The sequence below is a fragment of the Ictalurus punctatus genome, chromosome 14, assembly GCF_001660625.3.
Source record: "Ictalurus punctatus breed USDA103 chromosome 14, Coco_2.0, whole genome shotgun sequence".
Classification (NCBI taxonomy): Eukaryota; Metazoa; Chordata; class Actinopteri; order Siluriformes; family Ictaluridae; genus Ictalurus; species Ictalurus punctatus.
In genome coordinates, this window is record NC_030429.2 from 21,860,443 (window position 1) to 21,877,331 (window position 16,889).

The window sequence follows — 16,889 nt, forward strand, 5'->3', positions numbered from 1 at the left end:
GTTTGGTTTGGTTTTCTTTCTCGTTCATCTGGGCTTAAATCACAGCTTGTAATTCAGCAGCAGTGAAATATACAGGGTTTTTCTTATCAGCGTGTGTGTGGGTACTGCTGCAAATATTTCGTGTGATTTGTTCGAACATTTAACATTCTCTTAAACCTGAGACTTGCTTTCAAATGTCATCAGAGGGGTGTGTTGTTAGGGGTGATGTTAGGGTAAGTGTAAGTGACACTAGTTATTATTCATTTATTATCCACAGAAAGTTTTTTCTTTCGTACCGAACGTACTGGAATGTATCAATGCTTTCAGAAATACATTAAAAGCTTGACGGCAGTGATGTGTGTTATACACCGTTTTGTATTTATGTGTTCTTATTGTTATTTATTTAAGAGTAATGAATCATGAAGGGGGGGGGGGGGGATCAATTCTTGTCACTCAGAAAAATGTCAGTCTTGATTTAGTGAGGAATCTCTGCGTGAAGTATTTAAGCATTTAATTAAAAATACATTTTAAAAATGAAATCAAGAAATCAGTGGTGCTTTGTATGCGCACAACTCTGTGCACTGGCAACCGGTATATTATTTGATTGAATGCAAACTTTCTGTGAAAGATGAAAATACACAGCTCATACTCATTTACTCAGTTTTTCGTCACAGTCTTCATAGAAATGCTTCGAATTTAGCAGCTAGGTGCAGGATTTCTCAGTCTCATGCTGAGGCCTTGTTTTTCTTCCCCCACAAGGTCGATATTTTCACGACAGAAATCAGGCCTTGGAATTTGATATCGCTTTTTATTTAACTGATGTCGCTCATCACATCTGAAAGAGTAAAGATAACCTCACCTTAATGTCACGTTCGTACCGTATCTTATCATATACGATCCCATGTACAAGTACAGATTATACGCATAAACACGTTTCGACGTGGAATGCGGATTGCAGCTGAAAACAGCTGCTACTAAAATGGTTAACGTTGAATATTATAGTTGTGGAATGTCACATGTTTAATAAGAGATTAATAAGAGATCGATGATCTAATGATATATGTAACGTGCTAGTTGATCACACCGCATGCATAACCCCGTTCATTGCAAAAATAGTTCTAATATATCAGAAAATAAGGCAATGTACTGTATGTAGTACTTTTATCTATGCATGTGAGGACATCTGGATTAATGTCCATTCACACATCTGGTTTAAGCACAGCTTAAATACTAAATCAGCCCTTTTTTTTAATATAAGTTAGGTGATACTATAACCGTTCTTCTACTTTTCTTCTACTTGCGTCCACGTCATATGGAACGGCTGATTTAAACGGAACCACCGAGTTTTTGTCCAACAAACGGAGGTGAACCTCACACCTTGGGTTTTCGCAGAAGCCCTGCTGAAGTGGACCGGAACCTACTGTATATGAGTCCCATGCTAGTCAGGATGTTTTTACACATTTTGGCAGTAAGAATAATTTTTGTGTCGCTGATAAAAGACTAAAAGTCTTTTGGACATCTTTAAACTGTGTGGCGGTTGTACTCATAAGAAGGGTCAAGGCCATCATGGTGGAACTCTCTCCACTGCTCTGTACTCTCCTGGGTTCTCTCGTCCTGCTCTGTGAAGAACATGAGGATGACTGAGATAGATAGAGACAGATTGTAGAGAATCTCTATAACAGACAGATAAATACTGCAGATAGACAGACAGACAGACAGATAGATAGATAGATAGATAGATAGATAGATAGATAGATAGATAGATAGATAGAATGTACAGAGTCTCGATAACAGACAGATAAATGCTGTAGATAGATGGATAAAGACAGGCATAGATAGACAGACAGACAGACAGACAGACGGATAGATAGATAGATAGATAGACAGACAGACAGACAGACAGATAGATAGATAGATAGATAGATAGATAGATAGACATACATATAGATAGATAGATAGATAGATAGATAGACATACATATAGATAGATAGATAGATAGATAGATAGATAGATAGATAGATAGATATACAGACAGACAGATAGATAGATATAGAAAAAGATAGATAGACAGACAGATAGATAGATAGATAGATAGATAGATAGATAGATAGATAGACAGACAGACAGACAGATATATAGAGAGATAGATAGATGGATAGATAGATATATAGATAGATAGATAGATAGATAGATAGATAGACAGACAGACAGACAGACAGACAGGTAGATAGATATAGACAGAGATAGATAGATAGATAGATAGATATAGAGATAGATAGATAGACAGACAGACAGACAGGTAGATAGATATAGACAGACAGATATAGACAGACAGATAGATAGATAGATAGATAGATAGATAGATATTCACCATCATGCTCTTCCTCTGCATAATTTTCAAACTCATTCCTCTGCTCCTCGTGATATTCTCTCTTCCTCTCATCAGCTGCCAGCCTCTGTTGCTGCTCAACTAAAGGTCAAATATACATATGTATTTAAAAAGCTGTTGAGTTACATTTACATTTACATGTATTCATTGAGCAGACGCTTTTATCCAAACCGACTTACAAATGGCAAAGTTAAAGGCAATCAGTGGAAATGTGGTGGAAATGTGATGCCAGGCTTCTGATGAAAACCAAATCAAAATCACAATGATTTTTGAACTTAAAACTCGAGTTGCACACAATTAATCCGTACATTAATCAGAGTTTTGGGCTACAGTTATACCTAATTTCAAAACTGTACTACTCAAGCAGACGAAATGACAACTCACAGACATCACATCCCATAATTCTAACACACTGTAAAATGACACACGCAACGTTTGATGTAGCTACATGATATAGAAATACAAACATGACCAGTGATCATCACATTTCTAACTAGTTTTATTTGGTTATGGGGTTGCATGACATAACTTCTGAATAGTCAAAGTTAAAATAAAGTACAGAATGCTTCTCGAGGGAAAAGATCAGCATTCGAAGATGACCTTCCAGCTCAATGCTTGTTGAAGCAAAAAAAGCTGTTTTTCTAGATTACATTATACAAGCTCTGATATAATGTAGGAGTTTCATTCCACATTTCACTCCTCGTATTGATCTTGAAGGCGTTTCTTTACTCAAGTCATGATTCTGAAACGCATTCCTGTGCCTGCCTAGAACCGCCTAGTTTTCAACGATGTTTCAGTTTCAAGCTTTACTGTTTATTTGCACAAAAAAAGAGAAGGAAGTCAGGAAATCTTGGCTGAACAGGAAATTAAAACCATAAAAAAGTGAATAAAGCCTTTCATAGTGTGCAGCTTCTCTTGGAGCTGGCTTCTCCACGATATCCTGTGGCTCCTACACACTGCCTCACTGTATTTAGACCGGCCTGCATTCCTCAGCTGACTGCAACCACACTAGCACCTATAAACTATAAACTATAAACCTCCATCTTCTGACATAGTTACATTTGTTTTCTTGTATCATTAAAAATCCTCCATGTCAGGCCCTTGCATCCCTAGGCAAATTATATTCAGCTAAGGATCTGCTGGTCAAAACAGACCTGAAAGATAGCATTCGAAGTGTATTTTTTCTTATTATACCACTCAAAAATGATTATTTTGATGTAACACCTTTGACGTACAACGATGACTTACATCATCGTATTCAACAATCAACTGCGGCAGAAAGACTGTCTGGAGAAACGTAAACGAACTCACCGTTGAGTTCATCTTGTGATTTCACTGCCCTTCTGCCACGGCGCTTGAAAAAGTTGGTGGCATCACTTTCTTCCATGAAAATCCTTCTTAGCCCACCTTAGGATTAATACATACAGTAATAAGGAACATGTCTGACACAGATCATCCATGTGTGCAATCAATGAACCGCTTCCCCCAGGGCATACTGTACAAAACCCCATATTAACACATTTGTTCTGAGGAGCTTATAATCATTAGTGTTGGATGGGATTTCAGAGCTGATATTGTTTTTGTCACCTTGTAGACTCGCTGCTTTCTTACTCTCTTTGCCATCGGGCACGATTGCAGTGTCAACCTCGTAAAACACTGGAAAAGAATGTCACAAGTAAGTGTTTCCAACTCAGTCTCATACGACAGACTTAAACGATCATACTACCACCGCTGCTGTTGTTTTAGTCCAAACGTGTAATATCCAGAAAGTGAAACAACAATAAGAAAACAAAGACACGCCATACGAAGTGTAGGTTAAAAAACATTCCCCGTCACCTGTGCGTCATACTCACAGGTGAGGACGAACAGCAGAGCCAGACAGGTGAGCAAGTCAGGGCGCATCCAAGACATTTTTAGACCTGTGTCCAAGCTACGGAGGAGAGAACCAGACAGAAATACAAGCAAGCTCTGATGTGAGGTGGAGTTTGTTACTGGGGAGTGCCAGTAGGAAATCAGAGGATCAGTCATGGGAGGAGAGCATGAACTTTTTGTGTCATGGTAATTACGGCATTGGGAGTTGAATAATAAGTAGTTTGTTTGTATAGTTTCTCACAGCCAAGTCAACTACAACAACATAAAGTGTCTATTTTTTCCAAGTTATGCTACGTGTCGCTAGGTTTGTTTTGAAGTCTATCGGGTAGCACGGGGGCACAGCGGGTAGCTTGCACAGTTCTTGGGGGTGATGGGGTAAGGAAAGTAATTTTATAGTGTTTGCTGTTTCTAATGAAAAAGGTAAGGATTACTCCAACTCACAAGCACATGGGCTGCCATGAAGCAACATTCAGTCTGTAAAATCTGGCAACTATTTTCTGGCAACTATTTTCATATGATTCCACATAAAGTTTCTTACGGCCATGTACATAACACAAACTATAATATTACCGTTTCAACGTACCCGAGGAGCCGTGGTTGGTATTGTCCTAACGGCTACACATTGCTTTACTGTCTATTAACGGATTGAGAGAACGTGTGATAGTTTACACTAAATCAAATCATACAAATGTCTACTGATGTACTGTAAATTACGCCAAAACCTCTCCATGCGTTCACCACTGGCCTTGACTTTCATGTGTCAAGCCACAAGACAACAAATTTGAACATCATACATAATGTATATCCTGATATTTAACTTAGGATAAGGTCAAACCAAGAACACAAACAAAACACCAACTAAACTGCAGTGCTATAATAGTAACATTTGAAAGCAAATTGTATTCAAATTAAGATTCTTATCAAAAACCATATTATGGTAAAATGTTACTATGGTAAATGAACATCAACCAATTCTTGCCACAAGATACAATGCAAAAGTACAAATCTAACCCACAGACAATGTGTTATTTAGTAACCAAAAACTCTAATCCCTAAAGCTAATTTACGACAGCTACAGTACTGTTGAAAAAGTCATGCAAAAAATGCTGTAGAGCAAAGATGCCTTCAAAATAATGAAATGAAATGTTTCTAAATTTAAAAAATACCGACGTAAATATTCGATGAGACAAAAAATTAAATTAAAATAGTAGTCTCTGGTAGAATTAGTGCAGTTTTATAAGGAAATGAGCTGTAAGTGTTATTGAGCATCCTACAGAACCAGACACGGATCTTCTGGAGACTTTGACAGTCGCACTCGCTTCTTATTTTTGTAGCAAAACCCAGCAGCCTTCATTGTGTTTTTTTTTTTTGTCTGAAAAGTGGTCTCTTACATAATATACTGCTTTCTTTACTGACATACAAATATTTTTCTGTAACATTTCATTTTGTGCTGGAAATCTAATGTTTGAGGAATCTGAAATGTTTTTGTACTGACTCGGAAAGTCATAAAATAAAAAATCTATATCAAAACTTGTACTAAAAAAAAATAGTGTGCCTAAAACTTTTGCACAGTACTATATATACTGTAATGTGTAAAGGGCAGTAAGGGCAGCACGGTGCAGCAGGTTACATGGCACACATCACAACTCCAGGGGCCTGGGTTTGATCCTGAGCTGTCTCTGGGTGAAGTTTGATATGTTTCATGAATTTTACTCCCCGTGTTTCCATGTATTTACTTTAAACCTAGCGTTGTGGAGTCTAGTCAAAATTGCACTGAGGTATGAATGAGTGTGTGATGTGTATGTGTTGCCTTTCAGCCCATCCAGGGTGTATTCCCACCTTGCCTCCAGTATTCGCACAACAGGCACCGGATACACCACCACCTTGTCCAGGATAAAGCAGTTACTGAAGATGAATAAATAAAGACCATGATATACTGCACCTCAAAGAGGTCAGAGTTACCTGACTCTAACATTACAACACTATTAATTTGTATAAAAGCAACGATTGAAATGTCTTCACCTACCATGTGTTTTTTTGGGCGGTTTGATCCTCAGCCTCCACATGCCGAAGTGTCCTTGGGCAAGACACTGAACCCCAAGTTGCACCCGATGGCAGGCTAGCACCTTGCATGGTAGCTCTGCTTCCAGTGGTGTGTGAGCATGAGTGTGTGTGTGTGTGTGTGTATGAATGGGTGACCGCTAAGGTTAAAAGGCGCTATATAGGCGCAGTACCATTTGCTGTAAAATAAATAGGTGTTGCATACAATCAACAAACTGAGCAATCGAGTGAGTGATAACAGTGGCTAGCCCGTGTGTATATGACTTCCCTAGCTAAAAAAAAGACTCTTTCAGGCCTCCTTGTGGTCACACATGGTAACTGGGGGTTTGTGGCTCCAGGCTTACTTGGAAGGGGATCTTGAAGCCCCAGTGGTCCCCAGAGATGATATGCAGACCCACAGTATAGACACGCCCTGGCATCAGCCAACCACTGTCCAGCTGCCTTGTGGGTTAGTCTGGGAAAACAAAAGGATAGAGGAGCATACCCTAAAAGAAAAGCAACACAGGGATAGTATGTGTAGGCACACCTCAACTAACTGAGGAGCTGGCAGCTGTCTACAATTGGTGAAGGGGGCCGGTGTACTGAAAAAGAACATAAAACATGAGAACCTGGAGGACGCTGCTGCTGACTGTAACACCTGGTGACATCTCACCCATGATGGGCCTCACATTGTGGAAGACAGATCCAGGGGAGGGGCACACTGTGAAATGCATTGTGGGTTTTTTTTTTTTTTATAATGTTTGCCAGTGTAGGAAGAAAACAAACAACTCATATTTAATTATCAAAATGTTGGACAGTGAACATTAGTGAAAATGTATAAATGTACAAAACTTGTAGAAAATATGTGTGTTAATGACATTTTTAGGCTATATATTTTAGTCCCTGTTATACCTGTTAGAGACAAGGAATCTCTGATTATGTCTTTCAGTCCTCCGTCAGCCTTACAACCTTTTATTTCTCTTAACTCTTAGTTCTGTGCTGCTATGAGCTAGAAAGTGTGGTTTACCACAGAGTATTCAGGCACCTGGAGAGTCTAAATGAACACACACACTGACTGACACACATTCTGTTTACAGAGACTTCCAGTTTATTTAGTCTAGAACAGGAGTGTTTATACACATAGATAACAGCATTGCATAGTAGGCAGCTTTCTACTTGTGCAGGAGCTAGACAGATTTAGACAAAACACACAGCACATGACGAAAATAAGTCTTTTCAAAATATAGAAAATACATGTGTCAGCTATAATAAAGGATGGCAGTCGATCAGCTTATTCAAATAGGTAATTAAATGAATACATTCATCATAGGTATTTGACAGCAGTTCATAATATAAGAGAGTACATGATATAAGGGAATTCCCTTCAATACCACTGGTTGGTCCCCATGAGAATTTTTATTTATTTATTTATTTATTTATTTATTTTTAAATGACAGAAAATTTTAAGTAAAAGCATTTATTTTAACCTGATAAAGGTCCTTATAGTAAAGGACATCGTAAAGGATATCATCAATAAATAGAGAAAATGGAGCAGTACAGTGACATCACCAAGAACAGGATTTACAAAAAGACTAGACAAAAACCTACCAGGAAGGCTGCCAGGAGACCTACAGCAACATTAAAGGAGCTGCAGGCATATCTGACAAGTAATGATTACTCTGTGCATGTGATAACAAACTCTTATATTCTTCACTATGGGCTATGGGGTAAAACATACAAGCTCAACTAAATCACCCCAAACCATGTGGCAAAATGTGTTATAAAACTGTTTTGATTTTATAACGCTGATTTTATAAAAATGGACATTGTTTACTTAGTTTTAGGCAAAGTTTCGGTGTGTGTGTGTGTTGAATGATAAGTCTGACAAGGCTAGAGATAACTTGCTCAAACACAACCTAGGGTTCAACCGCCCTGCACTGAGGAGGGGTTCATTAGATGCCGTTTGATTGGTCTGTTGAGCCTGGTGGCCTCCACTAAATGTGGTCCTTCACTTATCTTCCCTCAGTAACCAGAGTAGATGTCAAACCTGGCAGACAAACGTGGCACAATGCCTCGTTTTACTGTACATGTAAGAGATGAGTGGCTGACCGTGCCCTGTAAGGATACGTCCTGCACCATACAGTGGCTAGGAGTGGAGGCTCTCAAGCGCTATGTCAAGAACAAGCCTGATAATGGAGGGTTCCCTCATGTCAAAGAGGTGTGCTTTGTGGCCAGGAGGTGTCAGGGACAAGGACTGTTGGATGCTGATGATACGATAGATGACGTCTTGGAGGACAATGACTTTGTTGAGCTCGGTAATATTCAGCACATGACTCTTTCTTTTTATTTGCATTTACACTTCGTATGAGGTTGCTGTAATGAATCCTAATAACTGACTTGGTTTTCCGTGATTAAAGTTCAGTGTCCTTGTCTTATTTTAATTTGTCTAGAGATCAAAGGAGACACCATGTCTTCTGACTTCATTCCTAGCCAACCTGGAATGTCATATCTGTATCCTTATAAAACATCATATTATTGTATTATAATGTCTCTTCTCCTTGTGCTTGGAATTCATGTGCCTGGTAAGTTTATTTAGAAAGGCACTGTTTGAACAGTTGTCCACCTTAACAAGCATAACCAGAACAAGAGCCTACAGAGAGCCGGAGGAGGTGAGAAGGTTTAATTCCTAACATAACTGACAAAAGGTTATAATCTCTGAATTATCCACTGGCGGGTGTCATGAACATGGCACCTTCAAAGAATGAAATTTTAGCTAAGCTTATTATTATGAGTGCTGATGGGATATTCCAAACATCTTTAAAGGGTGACTGACTTGCACTTTGACTACGAAAAGAGTCGGCATTATAATAAAATCTCCTGAGTGATGTGTTGATCTGTGTACAGTACCTTTTCCTAGATGGCAACAGTCTGAATTCCACTGACCTAGTCAACCTAGGAAGAGGCCGTTACAAGATTAAGGTATACTGTAGGAATTTGACATGGTGCAAATATTACATGACTGATACGTCATTCAATACAAAATAAAACCCACCAAAATGTCATTTGAAATCACTTGAATATTGTAATATTAAATATTTACAACACTGTACTAACAACTCTTTGCACGGCCAACCCATTTTAAAAAGCTTCCACGCTGAAACAAAGCATGTTTAGTGGTAAAAATTGGTTGTTGTTATTATAACCAGTTGTCCCCTGAGGCTGAGAGAAAAGTAGAGCAGTCTAGAGAACTTCTGGACACCATAGTGAAAGAAAAAAAAGGTAAGCAGGTTATGCGTAATGCATTTTATCCACAGTCTTGCGTACTCATATTAGAAAATGTTTATGCTGCTTCGAGATTGTAAAGTTCCTAAACAATTTTTTAAAAATAAATAAATAAATAAATAAATTGGTACGTGTAATGAATTAAATAAGACTAGACTTATATCCGATTGTTTGCTGTACTCTCCAGTTGTGTATGGGATCACCACCGGATTCGGGAAGTTCGCTCGGACCGTCATCCCGATCGGCAAACTCAAGTACAATCACGCTTTTGATGTTTGATCGTTTGAGTAAATGCGTGTAAAAAAAATAATAAATAAAATAAAAATCAGCCCAACAGATTTAAATAATGCATGAAAACTACTTAAGTATGTTTAAGATATTTCTCTTTAATAGGGAACTACAGGAGAATCTTATTCGCTCACACTCAGCAGGTGAGACGATATCTAAGATTTTCAATATCTAGGTATTTATCGTTAACTAGATTCTCTACTAATTGATCTGAATTGTATTGCTGTATTGTGTGTGTGTGTGTGTGTGTGTGTGTGTGTGTGTGTGTGTGTGTGTGTAGGTGTGGGCAGCCCTCTGAGCCCTGAGAGAACTCGCATGTTGCTGGCTCTCAGAATAAACGTCCTGGCTAAAGGATACAGCGGGATCTCTCTGGAAACCCTGCACAGTATGATACAGGCATTCAACGGTACATTAAAGCTTTTAGTAGTGTTGCACTTGGAAATCATTTCATTGATACTGATTTGTTCTTTTCTGCCAAGAAACACAAGACCACCAGAGACCTGTTAGAGACCTCTCTGTTGTGTGTATCTTCTATTATCCTTTGGGACTCAAACAGCATTTTGAATACCATGCTATTTCCTCTTGTCTCCTCAGCGTCCTGTTTGTCTTTCGTTCCTGAGAAAGGAACAGTGGGGGCCAGTGGAGACCTCGCTCCTCTCTCACACTTAGCTCTGGGGCTGATGGGAGAAGGGAAAATGTGGTCACCTAAGAGTGGGTGGGCTGATGCAAAATATGTACGATCCAAGTACTCCGAAAGTGTCCCTGTGTTTACGAAGCGTAATAATAAAAGCATGAAGAATATACTGACCTTTGACCTTTGCATTGCGCACAGGTGTTAGAAGCACACGGACTGAAGCCTATATCGCTGAAACCAAAAGAGGTATTACTCTAATCTTTTCTGTCAGGCTTTAACCATGTTTATCTGTATTTGTGTTGACATAGTAGTGATGGTCTCAGCTAGAAAATGTGCTCTTGACCCATGTCGAGCTTGGTTTTCTAACACCCTGGGATTATAGAAAATGCTAACTATGGGAGCTTGAAATAGAAAACTCCATAAAAATACTGCTTAACATTGTTGTAGACGCTAGAAGCAGGATATGTTTTGTTACAATCAATATTAACAAAGCTGGAAGGGGGTTGTGTTTAAGGAAGGAGGATATGATTGCTTTAACGTTCTACTTGTCCTGATATGCAGGGTCTGGCACTGATTAATGGGACACAGATGATCACCTCAATGGGTGCAGAGGCTGTAGAGAGGGCAGAGTCCATCGCCAGACAGGCCGATATCATTGCTGCACTCACCCTGGAGGTCCTAAAGGGGACCACGAAAGCATTTGACAGTGGTGAGAAAATACTTTCCATTCTCCTTCATACCTGATATATATATATATATATATATATATATATATATATATATATATATATATATATATATATATATATATATATATATATATATTTTCACAGGCAATTCAGACTTTTAAGTTTTCTTAAATAGTGTACTGAACTGGCACCCGTATGATTAATATCTGGTCGAGTCTCAGTAGAAAGAAGAACTTAATCTTTTCCTGTAATGTCTAAGATTGTTAGAGGCATTTGTAGAAGATCTTGGCTACTCCTCTATGCAGAACATATTAAGACCTTTTATAGTCTTAGATTCACTCATATCGAATTTCCTCATCAGGTTCAGACCATAGGTTATAACCCAGTAATTGAGATGATCATTAAAATATATATTTTTAAAATTCTGTTAATTATTTATGTGTTTTGATTTTAATGTATGTTTTGGGTATATCTATAGCCAAATTTTAACCTCCTGAATGAAGCAATCAGGTTTTGTGCTACAATGTCTTGGTACTTAGAAAGCTGAAGATGAATGACAAAGGGTTTGTACTGTTGTCGTGTCGAAAACAACTAGCAGTGTTCACGACCTGTTTTACAACCCCAATTCCACAAAAGTTGGGACGTTGTGTTACATCTCAATAAAAAAAGAATACAATGATTTGCAAATCGTATAAAGCCATGTGTTATTCACAATAGAACATAGAAAACATATCAAATGATTGAACTGAGGAAATGTACCATTTTAAGGGGGGGGGGAAAGGTCATTTTGAATTTCATGGCCGCAACACGTCTCAAAAAAGTTGGGACGGGGCAACAAAAGGCTGGAAAAGTAAGTCTTACTAAAGAGAAACAGCTGGAGGTTAATTGGGAAGAGGTCAGTAACATGATTGGGTATATAAAACGCGTATCTTAGAGAGGCAGAATCTTTCAGAAGTAAAGATGGGCAGAGGTTCACCAATCTGTGAAAAACTGACTCTACATTTTGTGGAACAAAATGTAAAATTGTGAAGACTATGAATATCTCATCATCTACAGTACATAATATCATCAAAAGATTCCAAGAATCTGGAGAAATCTCTGTGCGCAAGGAACAAGGGTGAAAATCAATACTGCATTCCCGTGATCTTCAGGACCTCAGGTGGCGCTGCATTAAAAACAGGCATGATTCTGTAATGGAAATCACTGCATCGGCTCAGAAACACCTCCAGAACTCATTGTCTCTGAACACAGTTCACCGTGCCATTCACAAACGCTGGTTAAAGCTCTATCATGCAGAGAAGAAGCCATATGTGAACATGATCCATGTATGAAACCTATTTATAACCTGGGGAAAAGGAAATGGTCAAAAACATCAACAACAACATTCCTAAAAATTCATTCTTTTGCATGTTTGCATTCCTTTAAAATATTCTTTATATTCCAGCAACTTGGCACACAAAGTATAATATATTATTATTTACAAACGATTATTTGAATTAGTTCTCATTCAAGTTAGAATTCAAAGAATTCAAGTTCTTTTATATTTCTTTTATATATCTTTTATATTATTTATCTATTTATTTTAGTACTTTTTAAAATATTATTTATGTATTCATTTTATGAAGGGTGCCAATAATTCTGGCTGACACATATACATGGGAATCAATCCGTCGTTGTTTTGCTTCACCAGCTGTTCTTATAATTGGCCGTGATGTTGTGCACAGTGTAAAAGAAAGAGGGTCTGCTATAGTGATAAGAACGTTCTCAGTCAACCAACAGTTCGAATCTGACCGGGTCATAGTAGGAATCGAGAGCTCTAATAGAGTATTAATGATGAATAAATGGAGAAATTCAGTGAAACTTCTCCTTAAAATATGACCTGTTTCAGCACCTGTTTCAACAAAACTCCATACGCATACACACCAAACCTCTTGCAGACATCCATGAGCTGCGCCCCCACCCCGGACAGAAAGAGGTGGCCTTGCGTTTCCGTGCTCTTCTGGACTCTGATCACCACCCGTCTGAGATTGCAGGTGAAAAGTTGTCAAGCCTGTATAAACTCTATAAAGCTAGCACAAACTGCTGGATTCTGGCTAACTAGATTTGATGTTCACATTTATAGAAAGCCATAGGTTTTGCGACCGTGTCCAGGATGCCTACACCATGCGCTGCTGTCCCCAGGTAAGCCTTATGGGTGGAGAAACTGTGGTCTGTGGTCATTTCATATGGCGTTCTCTCAGCCTGATCAATACCATGCTTGTTTTTGCAGGTCCATGGCATCGTCAATGATACGATTGCTTTTGTGAAAAATATCATAAATACAGAAATTAACAGTGCTACGGATAATCCTGTATCCTTTCAGTATATTCGAATTTCCATGTCATAATGGTCTGCACTATTAACTTTTTTTTTAACTTCGCCTCTAAAACTGGCAACTCTTTGACCTTGATAAATAAACTATAGATGGTATTTGCAGAAAGGGGAGAGACCATTTCAGGAGGAAACTTCCATGGAGAGTATCCAGCAAAGGTATCGTTTATACACATTATATTTATAAGGTCTGTGAATGTACGGTACAAAATCAACAAATAGCTGTTGTGTCTCACTCTTTGTCTCATGTTCTTTTCTTCTAGGCGCTAGATTATTTGTCCATAGGAGTTCACGAGTTGGCGTCCATCAGCGAGAGGCGTATCGAGCGCCTGTGTAACCCGTCTCTCAGTGAGCTACCTGCGTTCCTGGTTAACGAAGGGGGGCTGAACTCAGGCTTTATGATTGCACACTGCACTGCAGCAGCTCTCGGTAAGTCATCCGTTGCCCAGACATCTCGCCATGAACCCGATCAATCACACAGATGACTCTTCTATTATATAACACTGTGCGGTTAGGCTCAATCAAGTAATTCAACGGTCAAGCCAGAAAAAGTGTATTATTACATGATTACATGCTGAAAGCACTTCTTTCCTTGCAGTTTCTGAAAATAAGGTGCTGTGCCACCCCTCCTCAGTGGATTCACTATCCACCAGTGCGGCCACTGAAGATCACGTGTCCATGGGAGGATGGGCTGCCAGGAAGGCTCTAAGACTGGTCGAACATGTGGAGCAAGGTATAAACAGAAATGGAGACGTTCTTATATACACAGCCGTAGATTATTTCTCCAAAAAAGAGAATGCAATCATATGATTGGACCAACGAGCACAAGATCTACACAAGGTCTACCAGCTTGACCACGTTAACCCCGTTGCTGGTCCGGTGTGTTTCCTCAGTGCTGGCTATTGAAATGCTAGCGGCTTGTCAGGGTATCGAGTTCCTCCGGCCACTCCATACCACAACGCCTTTGGAGAAGGTGTATGACCTTGTTCGCTCTGTAGTCAAGTAAGTTAAGATGCACTATCCAAAACGCACCACCCTTAGAAACAACAAAGTAGCTCATTCCTTCTGTAATTCCATCTTCTCTGTCCATCTCTGTCTCTTTCACACTTTTTCAAATGCACAGGCCGTGGATAAAAGACAGGTTTATGGCTGCAGATATAGAGACTGCCCATCGGCTTCTCATAGAACAGAAGGTAAATCTCGCTGTGTGCTGTTATTGAGTCTCGTTGTTCACTGTTTGTTCTTCTTTTATTGGACTATAACTTAAGATTTGTTTCTCTATACAGCACAAGCATGTTAATTAGCTAGGTTATCACGGTTTGCCACACGATAGTACACTGAAATAACTCTTTTACATGGATCCTGGACCAGTCTGTGCTGTTCACCTTTATAACCATTCACACTAATGAGAATAACAGGTCTCGCACTGCAAAAAATGACACCCCAGCAAATGAAAATATCTTGAATAAAGGAATATTTATCGAGTATTTCCTATTACTTGAAGACTTTTTTATTCTACTGGCAGAATTGTGCTTCATAAACTTTGCTATATAAGACTATTTCAAGCTTGAATTGATCAAAAATCTAACATTGTGTTTATTGTAATCTTATAATAGGAAATACTAGGTACATTTGACTCTATTCAAGATATTTTCATTTGCTTTTTCACACCATATATATTTATTTATTTATTTATTTATTTATTTATTGTTGGTTTTGGTCCTTGCCCAGGTGTGGAACGTCGCTAAACCGTACATTGAGAAGTACTGTACAGAGCTCTTCCCCGAATCACGTCCATCCTCCCCAACTGCATTCTCTCTGGATTCACCACCATCTCCGCAGAAACGAGTCCGAGTGGAGTGACCGAGAAAATATGTGATATAAGCCATCATTATTTACACAATGCTGATGAAGGTGTTTATTAGCCTGTGTACCAATGTGCTGCATATAACTGATTGTACTAGTACGTATTAGGTCTCAAATGTAAATGTTTTTTTTTTTCCCCCACTACGAACAATGCACTCATTCTACAACCTTTGTGTCCATATGAAATAATTTGCTTATCATCACTGCTAGTATTTGAGCTTAAGGGAAAAAAAAAAAAAAAAAAAAAGTTGTCAAGTTCTGAAAACAGACAAACTTTGAATAAAAAGTATTATTAAAAATATATATATCTTTTAAAATTGAAGTGTATTAAAATGTAAAAAAACATTTGGAAGAAATGTTAGATCATCATGCAGTGTGTAGTGTGTAATGCTACCAGTTCAAAGATTTTAATTCTCGATTTTAAAGAAAGGGAAGCCTGATAATAGATGTGGGAAGATTGTTTAGTTTTTTTTTTCTGGCAGAATACTAAGCTGGGTTTGGTCCCTAAAACAACTTACTCATCTTACATCTGTTTCCTGTTTTTGCTGGACTGAACTAGCCGCAGGCACATTTTAATCAATATCTTTCTCTTCTCATCATCTTCTACTGAGGCAGTTTTATTAACACTCCCTCATTATTAATAACATATACCAGTAACCGAAACCAGGTAGTGATAATAAAATTACCTCACTAATTTATGAATGTCTGGACATAATATATATATATAAATATATATTATATATTTACATTATATAACCTGAAGTTACACATTTTGATTACACACATCCCTAGTAATTTCTACATTTTATGTGTATTTTATTTGATGTAATAAGTGAAAGGAGGCTCATTTAGTAACTATAATAATAATAATAATAATAATAATAATAATAATAATAATAATAATAATAATAATAATAATAATAACTAGCAGTGGTGTAGAGAGTAAAAGATAAGGGGTCTGCTATATTGATACACAGAGCAGGGATGGCCTGTCAGACACAGCTGCTCTGTTCGTCTTAGGGATGCTGATCAGCACAACAGCCCCTCCTTCCTTATTTCAATTTCTTCCCAAAGGACAGAACAAAAGAAACAGAGGATTATTTTAAGAAATACAGAACGGTTTGGGTTTGTTATTGCCTTGCTGAGAAATACGGTACTTCATAAGGATACTGGGAAATACTCAACCAAGTAAGTTTCCAACAGAAACCATCTAAAGTTATCTATAGAGGGTTTATTTTTTGTTAGTTTTTTTCTTTTTTACATTGATCTCAAATGTACACTGTAATTGTTAACATGTCAAAACTTGCAATGCACAAAGTGTTGTGTTTTGTTTATATTGTAATGAAATGCCTCGAATCTGTTCTGTTCATTGTGGTGTATTCGTCTTGCATCAACACCATGGAAATCAAATCAAAATAAAATGGCTTAATATAGAGTTTTGTGTCACACTGTCCACCATTTTTGCTTTCTTTCCTTCCCA

At 38.2% G+C, this 16,889-nt stretch overlaps 2 protein-coding genes across 2 annotated transcripts; one reads left to right on the plus strand and one right to left on the minus strand.

Moving 5' to 3' along the window:
* Positions 1–77: 77 nt before the first annotated feature.
* On the minus strand, positions 78–4,357 carry ucmab (upper zone of growth plate and cartilage matrix associated b). Its single transcript, XM_017486137.3, has 5 exons — positions 4,222–4,357; positions 3,956–4,024; positions 3,680–3,775; positions 2,351–2,449; positions 78–1,598 (listed from the first exon to the last, which is right to left on the minus strand). Exons 1-5 carry the CDS (start codon positions 4,277–4,279, stop codon positions 1,501–1,503), a joined length of 420 nt encoding a protein of 139 aa, XP_017341626.1. The 5' UTR covers positions 4,280–4,357; the 3' UTR covers positions 78–1,500.
* Positions 4,358–8,296: 3,939 nt separating this feature from the next.
* On the plus strand, positions 8,297–16,844 carry hal (histidine ammonia-lyase). The gene is made up of 20 exons (XM_017486135.3): positions 8,297–8,595; positions 8,731–8,791; positions 8,922–8,949; positions 9,185–9,259; positions 9,487–9,559; positions 9,750–9,816; positions 9,956–9,993; positions 10,131–10,256; positions 10,445–10,584; positions 10,683–10,730; positions 11,046–11,193; positions 13,111–13,206; positions 13,296–13,354; positions 13,443–13,523; positions 13,637–13,702; positions 13,807–13,972; positions 14,142–14,276; positions 14,437–14,545; positions 14,667–14,736; positions 15,275–16,844. Exons 1-20 carry the CDS (start codon positions 8,319–8,321, stop codon positions 15,404–15,406), a joined length of 1,995 nt encoding a protein of 664 aa, XP_017341624.1. The 5' UTR covers positions 8,297–8,318; the 3' UTR covers positions 15,407–16,844.
* Positions 16,845–16,889: the final 45 nt, after the last annotated feature.

Coding starts and splice junctions, on each gene's coding strand:
- hal (XM_017486135.3), top strand. CDS start 8,319: ATGTCAAACCTGGCAGACAAACGTGGCACAATGCCTCGTTTTACTGTA. Junction 8,596..8,730: donor CAATGACTTTGTTGAGCTCG/GTAATATTCAGC, acceptor TAATTTGTCTAG/AGATCAAAGGAGACACCATG. Junction 14,546..14,666: donor CTTGTTCGCTCTGTAGTCAA/GTAAGTTAAGAT, acceptor TCAAATGCACAG/GCCGTGGATAAAAGACAGGT.
- ucmab (XM_017486137.3), bottom strand. CDS start 4,279: ATGTCTTGGATGCGCCCTGACTTGCTCACCTGTCTGGCTCTGCTGTTC. Junction 2,450..3,679: donor ATCACAAGATGAACTCAACG/GTGAGTTCGTTT, acceptor TTTGACCTTTAG/TTGAGCAGCAACAGAGGCTG. Junction 1,599..2,350: donor TGCAGAGGAAGAGCATGATG/GTGAATATCTAT, acceptor TGTTCTTCACAG/AGCAGGACGAGAGAACCCAG.